The 12,915-nt window shown below is 42.0% G+C and overlaps 1 protein-coding gene across 1 annotated transcript in view; it reads left to right on the plus strand.

Moving 5' to 3' along the window:
* Positions 1 to 3,644: 3,644 nt before the first annotated feature.
* The window catches only part of LOC142475748 (protein CEPU-1-like), a 34,327-nt gene continuing 25,056 nt past the window's right edge, over positions 3,645 to 12,915 (plus strand). Inside the window, exons 1-3 of the mRNA XM_075581484.1 lie at positions 3,645 to 3,800; positions 6,477 to 6,597; positions 8,235 to 8,386. Of these exons, the coding sequence (XP_075437599.1) occupies positions 3,677 to 3,800; positions 6,477 to 6,597; positions 8,235 to 8,386 (397 nt within the window). The 5' untranslated portion in view covers positions 3,645 to 3,676. The remainder of the gene's footprint in view (positions 3,801 to 6,476; positions 6,598 to 8,234; positions 8,387 to 12,915) is intronic.

Consider the following 12,915-nt stretch of genomic DNA (forward strand, 5'->3'; position numbering starts at 1 on the left):
GATTACTCCCTATCCCTCCTCTGTTGTTTCTCAGTACTGTACTCACAACTGCTTTTCTACTTGTTACATTTCAGTTACATTAGTGTCTTAACATTAACTATGGGACTATAATTCTGAAGAAAAGGGAAATCAGTTTAATTCATTCAACTACTATGGAAAGCACACATTAACAAATGAACTTGAGAGTAAACTTTAAACTGCTTCATTTAAAAAAAAAAAAAACTATCGAGGGTTGACTGTTTCATTGCATCTCTTTGCTTCTTTTTAACGATTTCAATCAAGCGCTTTAACTGTAAAACTGAAATGGAATCTACGTTTTCTGTTTCAAGAAATGTAAGTCCAGATGCAAACCTTTGAGCGCCTCTGCAATCTTAGGTGGCGGCTCTGGTTCCTCGTCCTTATCATTTTCGGTTGCATCCAAATCTTGATTTTCGCTAGTAACGTTTTGGATTATTATTGTTGAGTCAGTCATAGGTAGGACAGCTGTCCCCATCTACCCAAGATTCCATCGTGGCCCCACTTTCCTTATCAACGAACGGTTCCAGTACTCTTTCTGCATTGGCCATGTTATTTTCTGTGAGGCCTTCATTAATGTAGCTTTCAAAGAATAGATTGGCGGCGACAACTTCTTCCTCTGTAAATCCCTCAAAGTCATTCTCTTCATCACTGTCACTGGCTACCTGGAAGTTAGCCGGTACAAGACTTGCACCAGTTACGTTTCTCCAACTTTTAGAAATGCACATTTTTGTGATCGCTTCCCATGCTTCACCACCAATGTAAATGTAGTACTGCTTCCCCTCCTCTCCCCCCCGCCCCCCCCCCCTCTCTGGGAGATCTTCCTAAAGCTACAGGTGTCATGGTGCTGGTTACCTTTGAGGGTTCAGGAGAGATGAGCGTCCACGATGGTAAGGGGAAACAGGGCAGGCCTTTGGTGATCCTTCAGGCAACAAGCAACAGAGAAACCCAATGCTACATCCAATATGATCCAAATAGTAGCTTGATTGTTGCCTATTCACAATAATGCTGATCCAAACAGGTAGCAGTGTATGTAGAGGATGGAGGAGGGGGGAACAGGGGTATAGTAAGATGCTGGTATAAGGCACTCTTACAGTGATTAAGCAATCCCTTACCCTCCTCCTAGCACACCTCTTAACTTCAAATAGTCCTGTGTAAAGCACTGGCCCCAAACAAACAATAAAGAGAAGTACTCACTGATCTTGATTGAAGTCAAATGTAGATAAGCAAATCTGTTTCCAGCAGCGTGCGTCGCTTCCCACAGTGAACCAGGAAGAGTATGAAAAGAAGGAGCAAGCACAGCAAGGTGATACAGACTGGAGGCAGGTAAACATGCAAAAAACTTTATTTAGGCATAACACCTAAGAAAAATACTACTAGCACAATCCTCTAGTCTGTATCACCTTGCTGTGCTTGCTCCTTCCTTTCGTAAAATAATTATATATTCTCTTGAAAAAGGGTCATTTAGTTTAACCCTTTGGCCAAAGCATTGTAAGCTTGCGAGCCACGTCAAGGCAGACACCTGTTTGCAGGTCCTAACACTAACAGATAAAATACTAATATACCTCTTTTAGGATTAAAATTCTCATTTGCCTCAAGTCAGCAGGTCCTGAGAAACAAAATCTCAGATCTCTTCATGAGACAGAAGCTTTGCAGTATGACGCGGCGCTACCGTCGCGATTGGTATGTGCGCTTTCATGGGATTCTATGGCTTTGTTTTGAAGCTGCGCGGCGTTGTGCCACGTGGTGTCGCCAGCGATTTCTTGTATAATCACCCCCTAAAGTGGTCGAGCTGTATATGTTAAAGCCAACTGAGACAATAGGAAGGAGGTCCCAGTCTCAAGTTGTTTACAATCTACAAGGCATAACAAGCAGACACAATAAACAGTGGGCAGTAAATGCCGGGGGGTGTTACTGCGTGCGCCCTAACCTAATCTTTTTATAAAGAAGCCTCGTTCACTTTCTTTCCTTACTGAATAAACTTAGAAGCATAAGACTCTTCAACTTGGATTTAAAGAGAGTTTCCCCCTTATTTCATAGAATGAGAACCTTTTGTAATCCGTACTGTACCACCATTCTTGTAATACCACCTCCACCCTTTAACATGGGGTCATGCGTAGAGCACCACAACATCTCGTTTGACTATAATAAGGTCATTTGAAACACGGGGCGTTGTTTTGTACAGTAGCATCAATGTTTCAATTTTCTTTGGTCATTTTTTTTGCCTTATTGAGTCATTGAGCGATTTGAAGAGTATTTAAATGCAGCGATTGGAGTCATGTATGTACAAACAGATTTGGGTCAGGAGGAATTTCTTCATGCGTACATAACACTGATTTCGGATTGTCCCTTCTGCATCATTCAAAACCACCATGTCTGAGCTGGCAAAGGCCAAAGACGTTGCGTCAAATTCATCAAACTTGAATGCATGTTTCCTACGTTTGATGCGGAACATAAAGAACAGAAAAGCAAATATCGGATAAGTCTACAGGACAATAACGAGGGGAGATATACACCCAGTGCAGCAGGCCCATTCAGTAATTAATACTGAATTAATTCATTTGTTAATCACTTTTTGAAAAGTATTGTAGGTTCACATCACAAACTGAAATATCAGTCAACGCTACATGCTTCTAAGGCAACGGTGCGCAAACTCCTCGCGCCTGCGCCGCCCTACCTTCTCCCTCCTCGGTCGCGCCCCCCTCGCGTCTAAGGATTCGCTGTGGGGTCATGTGACATCACGTGACCCACGGCGTCATTTGACACCACGTCCCCATGGCAATGTACGTCATTTGACGCCGCGTTGTCATAGAGACTCGTGGCCAGAGCCTGGTAAGTAAGTTTACCGAGGCCTCGCACTCTCAGCGTGGGGTCTTCGTAAACGCCGCGCCCCCCCCAGAAAAGTCTCGGGCCCCCCTCGAGGGTGTGCCCCCCAGTTTGTGCACCGCTGTTCTAAGGGATAAAATAGAGCTTGAAGAACCAGTGAAACTAAAATGATAAAATAGATCTATTTTTTTTTTTACTGAGACCATTCTTTTCTTAGCACAAGAACATCTCCTACTTCCCAGCTAAGCTAGGAGCTCCTAACCTAGAATTACCCTGTCCGCTCCTGACAGACAGCAAAGGAATGGGAGGGAGAGAGTGAGAGATTAACCTATTCCCTTCTCGTGTCTGCAGAGAATTGTTCACAGAACCTTTCACACTGAGAAGGGACAGAATTTAGCTGCAGATAAGAGTCACCCCCCCTCCTCACAGTCCTACCACCACCACCCCAAAAAGGCATTTCTATCCTTTCCCTCATCTAATTACCTCATATCTCTCGCTGTTCGTTCCTGTGTCAACCTCCACATTGAAGGGTTTAAAACCAGCCTCCTGTTTGAGTCCACCAGATGTCATAATTCCCATTATTACAATAAGGAGTTAAGTAACGATGTGTAAACGTCGCACTTCGCGGAGCGCTAGGAGGAATAATCAGTTGCTTCCAATGTTGTCTCTGCTGCTCTGTGCATAGAATATTGATTAAGCAGCCCAGTGCGTGTGTGCGTGTGTGCGTGTGTGCGTGTGTGCGTGTGCGCTGTAGGCCTAGGGGAAGCCTTGTACTGCTGCTGCCCTTGCTGTGTGTAACAGGCGCTTCACTTACTCTCTTGCAGCACACGGCTTCATGAGCGAGTACGAGTATCTGGAAATCACAGGGATCACCAGGGAGCAGTCTGGACAATACGAATGCAGCGCCGGCAATGAGGTGTCACCGGGGGATGTCCGGCGGGTTAAAGTCACCGTAAACTGTAAGTTAGAGTGTTGACATATTCCTTTGCTCACCAAAGGAATCCAGCGCTCTGAATGGGCGATCTTTAAATATTAAGGAACAGATCTCAAAGAGAGATCAACATCATTTTTTTTTATCATTGCAAACATATCGGCTCACCATTAAAAGAAAGCAATAGACTGGCGGGCCGCGCTGTCCTGTCATTTTCAGATGTTAGGTGAGCAGCAGTCACGTTTCATACGTTGTATACTGTACATTCACGAAAGAGAATTCCAGCTCACAAGGCAGTGCAATCAGTGGGGTCTATGAACCGCATTCAATATGAACTCGGAGCTTGTCTGGCATGAAGAAGCAGCTTTACTGCGTATTGAATTTGGCATATACATTAAGGCAGCTTGGGATCTATAATGATGCAAAGAGAACCATTTTAATTTAGCGTCTTTTAGGCCCTCGCTTAAAATGCTTCGAAGTTGGTTCCCCGTACTGAAGAAAATGTTACTCTGTTTCAGTTGTATTGTATTGTATTGTATGTCTTTATTTATATAGCGCCAAAAGTGTACTCAGTGCTTCTCAAAGAATACAGTACAGGGAATTATAATTATACAATAAGCGCAGCAAATTCAGACAATAGGAAAGGAAATCCCTGCCCCGAAGAGCTTACAATCTAAGAGGTTTAATGGGAAACTTACAGAGACAGCAGGTGAGGGAGTAAGTGCTGTAGATGGCAGTGCTTAGTCACAATGGGTGGTAGGAGTGACTGAGTGTGGAACATTAGCCATGAGGGCAGGCTATTGGGATGCTTGCTTTGTGGGGTAAAATTTAAGGAAGTGTTAAATGAAAAAGTTGAATAGAGACAATCTCTTCTCCTGGCGTAAGGCCCATTAGGACCCAACCACTTGTATAGGCCGTAACGTTCCATAGTCTCCCACATGCAAGAGAAACAGCAACAGATTTATTTGAGATCTCATCTGGGTTTTGTTCTTTGATAAATTGGGTGTTGCACCAGTTTTGCATTTGGGAAACTCAGTGGAAAAGCCCGTTATGTACCAAGGTGCTTTGCAGCTGAATGCACGAGCTTGTGATCTGTGGAGTGACAATAGGAGGATTTTTCCGGACCTACGTATTGTAATTGGATGTACGTGTATGAAATTCTGCATAACTGCCAAGTGAAGCTAACCTCCTTGACAAAAAAAAATCTGTGTGAAGTGTAAGAAATATTATTAATAAACTGATTGCTTGGCGCAGTTTCCAGGAGAAAAGGGTACAAACTTTCCCTTGACTTGACGCCTAGAGCAAGTTGCAGTCCTTCTTCTGCAAGCCTCTGATATTATCCTGACTGCCCTGTGATGTTGTTTGTCCTTGTTTCACTTGAGTGTAATCAATTGCATATTGGAGAAACAGGATACTTAACATGAGCAAAACAATGCGACAGCACCACGTTAAATAAGGAAAAAAATAAGCCGCCTATTGTGATACAGTTCAAAAGAAAAAGAGAAAAAGCTCAAAAAGGCAAATGAAAATACATTGACCAGCGTGAATAACCAACAATCCATACAATGCGCACACATACAAGCAACGTTCCTACAGAATAAGAGGTGTCCTGATGAATGACACCTAAATGCGTAATATGCCTACACACATGCTGACATACCTAACATGTAAATAACATGCAAACACTGAATTCTCTCTAATAACACACACTGACAACATAAGAACACATGCAAGTGTATTTGTGTTTGCCGTGAGACGGGAATTCTGCTGTATGATAGTCTGTTTATAGTGTGCGTACTGTACGTTTCTTGGCGTTAGCATGGCACTGCATGCCAATGACTTAGCTGTGCTTAGTTATACTGATAAGGATTCTGTTTTATTTGATTTAACAATATACTATCAGTAATAAGTTAATCTGGTGTTAATGTGTGTTGTGAATTAGACTTCAGTGTTTGTGTGTGTTCTGTATGTTAATTGGGTGTAAGCTTGAGTGCCTCTTTTAATGGAAGTATTCACGTTTTCTCTGCTTGTTGACTTTGAATGTGTGTTCTTCAAGGGACGTGTTAACATGTGCTTTGCCTGATACTTTAATGTGACAACCGACACTTCATGCAAGTTGGGCATTAGCATGTTAGAATGTGGCTGACAGATGTTAGCTTGGGCTCTGCTGCATGTATCTGGGTCAGCAGTGTGATTAGTACAGTATATGTTTTGATTAAAATGAGGGTGCTCCTTGTCTGATTATTGTGTTAGTTGGTATGGAGGGGGGACTCCTGTGACAACAAAAGTATTGTGCGCCAGTTTGGATGTTAAAGCAGCAATCTTGCACATGTTACCTATTGATTGTTTCGAGGTGGGGGTTCCTCCGAAGCTGGGCCCTGATATATTTAGCTCCAGCGTCCCGAGATACTTAACCTGTTTCATTGTCAGTGTTCTTCCTGGACATTTAAAGATGGCCACTGCTGTCAACCAGTAGGCAGCCACAACGTAATCTCCTGATGAGGTGGCGGCTAACTACTGGCCTGTGTAATCTGCAAGATTTGGTGGCCACTTTGATTACCCTAAAGGGAGAGAAGACACCAGCAACTAAACTGGCGTCTCGGCAGTCGGGGGCCTAAAAACTGCTTTGTTCAGCTCCAGAGCTCCAGAGGGCCCCCAATTAGAATACTGTTACTTATGTCTCTTTGTTTTTGTGTGTCTGCAGACCCGCCATACATTTTGGATGCACGGAACATAGGGGCTCCATTGGGACACCGAGGCATTCTGCAGTGTGAAGCTTCCGCTGTGCCAGCAGCTGACTTCCTCTGGTACAAGGGGGAGAAGAGGTACTGAACCCAGCCACACCATAATGAGCAGGTTCCTGCTGAGCTATGCCAAGTAACTGCTATAGCTCATACATTTTGGCAAGCCTACCCATCAATATTAAAACCTGATATTAATGAACCCTTTAAACATTGTGTTACTCTTATTGCACCACCAGTTGTTCTGCAGTTACATGCTTCAGCCAACACACTGAAAGGCAAACACCAAATAGCCAGGTCCTACACTATATATTTGAATAAATATATGAATCTGATTTGTAGTCGCTGATATATCGGTAAGTAAAGTGTTCCAGCATCATGTAAAGTCATTAAACACGTAGCCCGCGAGCGCAAGTCTGACGATTATATACATATTAGCATTCACATTACTGTATAATGTATTTAACCTATAGCATCATATAAACGTAGCCATGTCATGTATATGTATTATTTGACATATCAAAGAGAGCTTTTTAATATATAAAAACGGTATATTTCAATGTATTATTGTTGCAAGTATTTTCTACTGTTTGGTGGCAGTTCTGTAAGAAGTTTTTTTTAACATTTTATAATTACACAGAATGTATCTATGTAACTATGTTGCTTGAGTCTGCTGCCATGTAACTATGTAACTCATAGGTGTTTTTGGAGCGATTGCCTTACTTAATTCATATACAGTATATGGCATGGTGTGTAGTTCATAGTTTTGGCAGCTGTATTGGTCATGGAGACCATGGTTCAAATGGCTTAGTATAATTATTATATATTGGTTTATTATTGTATTTAGTATTAGCCTATTTATTGTAGACGTTTTCTATGCCTTGTATACATGTTTATGGAATCAGCGTATACACAAAAATATATGAAGTGTTTCCATAAAAAAGATAAATGCTGCTGCAGGTAATTCACACTTCAGACATGTCGCAGGGGCTAAGAAACATAATCTGCTCTTGCGTTCTTTTCCTTGTACTATTTTTTCTCAGTGGAAATGTATGTACATCTTAATTTTTATAGTGCTCACAGTGCCCTCAGCTCTTCACAAGAGAAACTACACAGTACAGCGAATTATAATTCAATAAGTGCAACAAGCAAAATCGGACAATAGGAAAGGAAATCCCTGCCCCGGAGAGCTTGCAGTCTAAGTAAAATCCTCTTTAGACGCTTCTCACTGCATATATTCCATATCTTTATTGTCGGTTGTGATACCTTTTTAGGGGATCCACATCTTCATACTGTACAGTAGATGCAGTGATAGCAGACTTGGAGAAGAGATCAGTAAGAGTTCAAACGTTCTGCACACTAGAATTCCATCAATGAAGAATTCCATAGTTAGTCTCCGGAGAGGTATCACAATCTATCATGAGTTTATATTTCTTCAGGACCAATACATCTACTAGAACGCAAACAAGTGTTGTAGATTGTGAGAATTCATAGTCATGTTGTGTGGGTTTTTATTTTGTTTTCCTAGTTACCGCTTTTTAAAGATGTAGAATATCTACTTTAATGTGCATCTAAAGAGAAGGATTTACATTAATGACTAGGGAAAGGAGTGAAGAAACTTGATGTTTCTCATCTCCTTCTAACAGTGTTTATAAAAGTGTGTAATATGTATGTAACATGGCACATATTAACGCATAACCAGCATCCTCTCTTTTTGTCAGGCTGAGTGATTCACGCAGAGGGGTGAAGGTGGAGAACAGAGAGACTTTTTCTCGCGTTACCTTCCTCAACGTCTCCGAACAGGACTACGGGAACTACACATGCATGGCAATGAATCGGCTGGGACACAGCAATGCCAGTGTCATCCTGTATGGTGAGAGAGGGGCTGCACTGCAGGGGAGGTTTTTAGGGTGCATACATGAGATGCCTGTGTGTGTACACGCTGGAGAGGTGGATTTAGACAGGGCAAGGATCCATTCATAGCTAACACCATCAGCGTTCGTAAAAAGTAGGCTTCACGCCATATCCTCCTCATCCCCATTACCACTTTTTATTTTATTAATAAAGTCACAGAGGTGGAATATAAGACTTTAGCACCTTTCCTGCCTCAGAATTAGTACAGATCACAGATATAGGGGTTCTTACCACAGTATTAGAATGGCCTAAAAGACTGACAAAAACTAGGAAGATGTTGTCTTGCTTTCTTGTATCCCGTTCCTTCCACCCACCCCAGGCAGAGCAGCTATTAAAGAGTCAAAGCCGTTTATCCCACCTTGGAATAGTTCTCAGCAGGCACACGGAACAGTCCAAAGAGGACCAGTGAACAGGAACTCCTGAGTTGTATAGGCTTGGTCAGGGTTGACTGAACAACAATTTGGGGAAATACTGAATAGATGAAAGGTATTCAGCCAGAGCCATGTATAAAAGAGAATAATTTATTTCTGGGAACGGTGGTTTCCAAGTATACGCTTTATCTCATCTTGGGACTTATAGACAGTGGCTAGTTCTTCCTACCTAAAAAAAACAGCATTTTATTTTAACATAGCCTTTTAACAAACCTTATGTTTGCTGGGTATAGTAATTATTTCCTTCTATATTGTAGTATTACTTGGCACTTTCGCTTCCAAGGGTAGTTTCCACCTGCCAGACACACATTTATTTGTTTATCTATGATTCCTGTCAGCAACTTCAACACGGTTTTTCATTGGTATCTGTCTCATGGGGATTTCATATCATGGGACTAAGCTCTCATGTCACAAATATGAAATAAAAACATAATTAAAACAAAACTTCTTATTAACAAATTCAATCCCTTTATCTAAATCATTATTAAATATCAGTCCCTCGATGAGACTGATATTAGGTATGTATATGTTTATATTTGGCCAATACAGACCCCAAATAGCAAGACTGTTTGCACCTGAATGTTTTATAACTCAATGTAAAAAAGGTACACACCATCGCTGACAAGACAATACTACCCGCTAGCATAAAAATAACGCCACACAAGTGTTTCTTTTCTGAAAGTGCACACCCAAAGATGTGCAAATATGGAATCACTTTTTTACTGCCATGGTTAGTTGTTACCCACAGGGACATTGTAATATTCAATTTTTTGCAATAAAATGGTCTGTAAGTGTTGGGATGAACCGAAGCAAACCAAACAGTACTGTACAGGCATAGCCCGGTTTAAGAACACTCACTTTAAGTACACTCGCGAGTAAGTACATATCACCCAATAGGCAAACGGCAGCTCACGCATGCGCCTGTCAGCACGTCCTGAACAGCAATACCGGCTCCCTACCTGTACCAAAGCTGTGCGCAAGCGGGGAGACTATAGAGCCAGTTACAAATGCGTTATTTACACCAGTTATGCACGTATATGACGATTGCAGTACAGTACATGCATTGATAAGTGGGAAAAAGGGACTGCTTCACTTTAAGTACATTTTCACTTTACATACACGCTCCGGTCCCATTGCGTACGTTAATGCGGGGTATGCATGTATATCAAAATTTGAATTATAAATTGGTGTTGGTCCCATTTAGTCATGAGATCTCACCCATCTAATTAGTATGCAAAAAATAGGGAATAATCTTTCCAACTTTGCAATGCAGTATGATTATCCACATTTTGTCTGGATGAGCCATAATAATTGTATTTGGTGTACTTTTAGAAAAGATCACTGGTGAATACATGTTCTTTTTGCGTTGTTGTTGCCAATGTAAAAAAAGCAATGACAGCGGCTTCCCAAGTAGCATTAGACAGATGTTGACGCAATTACGGTAACTCGACAGTAATTCACCCAGACAAATTATAGTTTTTGGAAAGTGGGCAATTAGAGAATTCATTGAGTTGGTCACTTTAAACTGTCATATAAAGGTGACTATGTTGACGGTTCCTTTCTATAACTGATAAAATAAAAAAAAATCTGTGATGCTTCTGCACCAGAGTTAGGGGGGAGAGGGGAAATGTTGATACTGCCTAACAAGCACAGTTTTAGTCTTGGAAATATTGGGGTAGCCTTTGTTGACAGAGGATACTGCCATAGTCAATCGGGGCTGACTCCGTATTTGTGGAGATTAAAAATGTTCCCTTGTGGTCTTGTGAAATGGAAGAGTTGAAATGCAATGTACTGTATGTGCAAAATGTGTTTTGGAGCTGATTTTCATAAGAAACCTCCGGAATTATTTTGCCCCTACAAATGTAGTCTTTTCAAGATTGTCGGTGATTTCATCAATCAATGGTACCCATATATTCATGCGTCTAAAATGGTGTCCAGAAGCTCTCGTCACTGTTACTTCTCCACCCACAGCACCAAATACAAACAGATATATAATGTTAAAATAAAACGTTTGTGTGTCTGTATATTTAAAAAAATAAATAAAAGCATCACAGACAACTCCTAGATACGGTGGGTCGGAAGGATTCCCCACACCCAGTCTTTGTGGCAACCCCTAGTTTTACAAACTTCTGATCATCACACAGACTGGCGATGGATTCATTCTTTCCTTTACCTCATAGCATGCTTAGGCCAGGGCAACTGGGAGGGAAGCAGCACTGCTGGTGATAATCAGAGATAGGAAATTATTTATTTAACCCAAAAATCAAACCAGCAAATGACCATCTATTGACGTTCGCTGGGAGTGAGAAGGGTGCCCACTTTGTTTTGCGCAGTGGGGGCGGGAATGCGGCATGGTCGCTTTTATTTTCACGGGAACGGAATTTCTGAAATAACTCCTGAAATCATAAGGCGGCAGAATTTGCTCTTGATTTCGGGTTTTGTCTAACTTCAAACATTCAAGACGATAGTAAAATCATTTTCGTAAAATCATTTTCATAAAATTAAAACATGAAATGCAATAGAATATGACATTGAGGAGAATTCCTAACCCCTGTTCATCAGATTGCCAGATATATATGTAGCTATGTATCCCCTTGGCTACTAATCTGCCCTGCCTAACACATAAACTCTGGTACCAGTGCAGGCAGTGTTGGGGTAAAATCTATGCCTTGCTGTAGTATGCAGCCTCTTTGAGTGACGGTGGGGGGAGGGGTGGCCTGAGGCCTAGGTGCCGCCCACCCAGGCCTGAGACCTGAAGCCCTGCCCTGGTAACAGTTGGGAGTTGTTTGTCAGTTAGTCAGTTCTCCCCTCAAGGGAGTGGGTCATGGTTCTATCCCCTCCCGCAAGTGAATGGGAGCTGTTACCCCTTACTCAACCAGCGAGTAGGGGAGCAAAGGATAGACGTTTGAGGCCTCAAGTCCAGGGGGTTGATTCCAGGGACCAGAGGAAATGCATTGTTGATGGTGTACAGCTGTACTCAATAAAGACCAGTTGCTGTTTTTATACTCCTGCCTGTGACTGCAGTTTATCAGGGGGAGTGCAAGATGGGTTTCCTGCAGGGACTGCACCCAGCTCTGCTGGCGCCTGCGGGGAATGGAGGCGCTGCACCCAGAAAGAGCTGAGAATATCCTGAAAGCCTGTCCTGTCTTCCCCACTACCATCGGCGGACACTCAGCAGTCCTGTAAGCCTCACAGGTACAGCACAGCGAGAGTACAGGTAACAGTGACATCTCCCTTGAGGTGGGGGAACGAGTGTTACATATATAAACATTCAAGTGTTTATATTATTATAAATAACAAATGAGACAGAGCAGTTACTGAGAAAACAACAAGAAATGAAACAATCCCAAGGCACAAGAACTGAATATGCAGAGCTGTGCAAGACAATCCACAAGTTTATAACCAGAGATGTAAGCAAATGTCAAATGTAACTGTGATATGGTGAAGAGGACTATCGGAGATAACAAAAGCTTAAAGGAGACAAAGCAACGAATTGTGATTGAGAAGAAGCAAATCATTGCACTCAAATGAAAATATATCGGCAATAAAACAGTGCACTTATCATAAAGAGACTATGAGGACTTCTACATTAAATTGTACAAGAATGCAGATAAAACAGGGCATAATCCAGCAGTGCAAACGGATTTACTGTGTGAAAGAAGTGGCAATGGCAATAAAATCCACAAAGAATGAGAAGGCCCACAAGAAAATGGAATTACAACTGAAATCTTGACAGAAGAGAAAATCCTTGCAAAACTCTCTACGTGCTGCTTGACAAACAGGAAAAGTTCAGAGCGATGTCATCGTTATCCTCATCCATAAGGAAAACCTCAAGAACTGCAGACCAATCATTCTACTTCCAAATACTTACAAGACTTGTACCAAGATACTGACTAATTGGCTGCACAGACCCTAGACTTTATCCAGTCTTGAGATTGAGCAGGATTTTGAGAAACCATTAGGCTGCAGCCATGGTGCAGCGACACGCATGCGTGAGCTTGACGCAATCTGTTACATGAATGTAGTTGCACATGCCCACACTGCGTGCGCACATATG

Source organism: Ascaphus truei, unplaced genomic scaffold (assembly GCF_040206685.1).
Source record: "Ascaphus truei isolate aAscTru1 unplaced genomic scaffold, aAscTru1.hap1 HAP1_SCAFFOLD_1362, whole genome shotgun sequence".
Classification (NCBI taxonomy): Eukaryota; Metazoa; Chordata; class Amphibia; order Anura; family Ascaphidae; genus Ascaphus; species Ascaphus truei.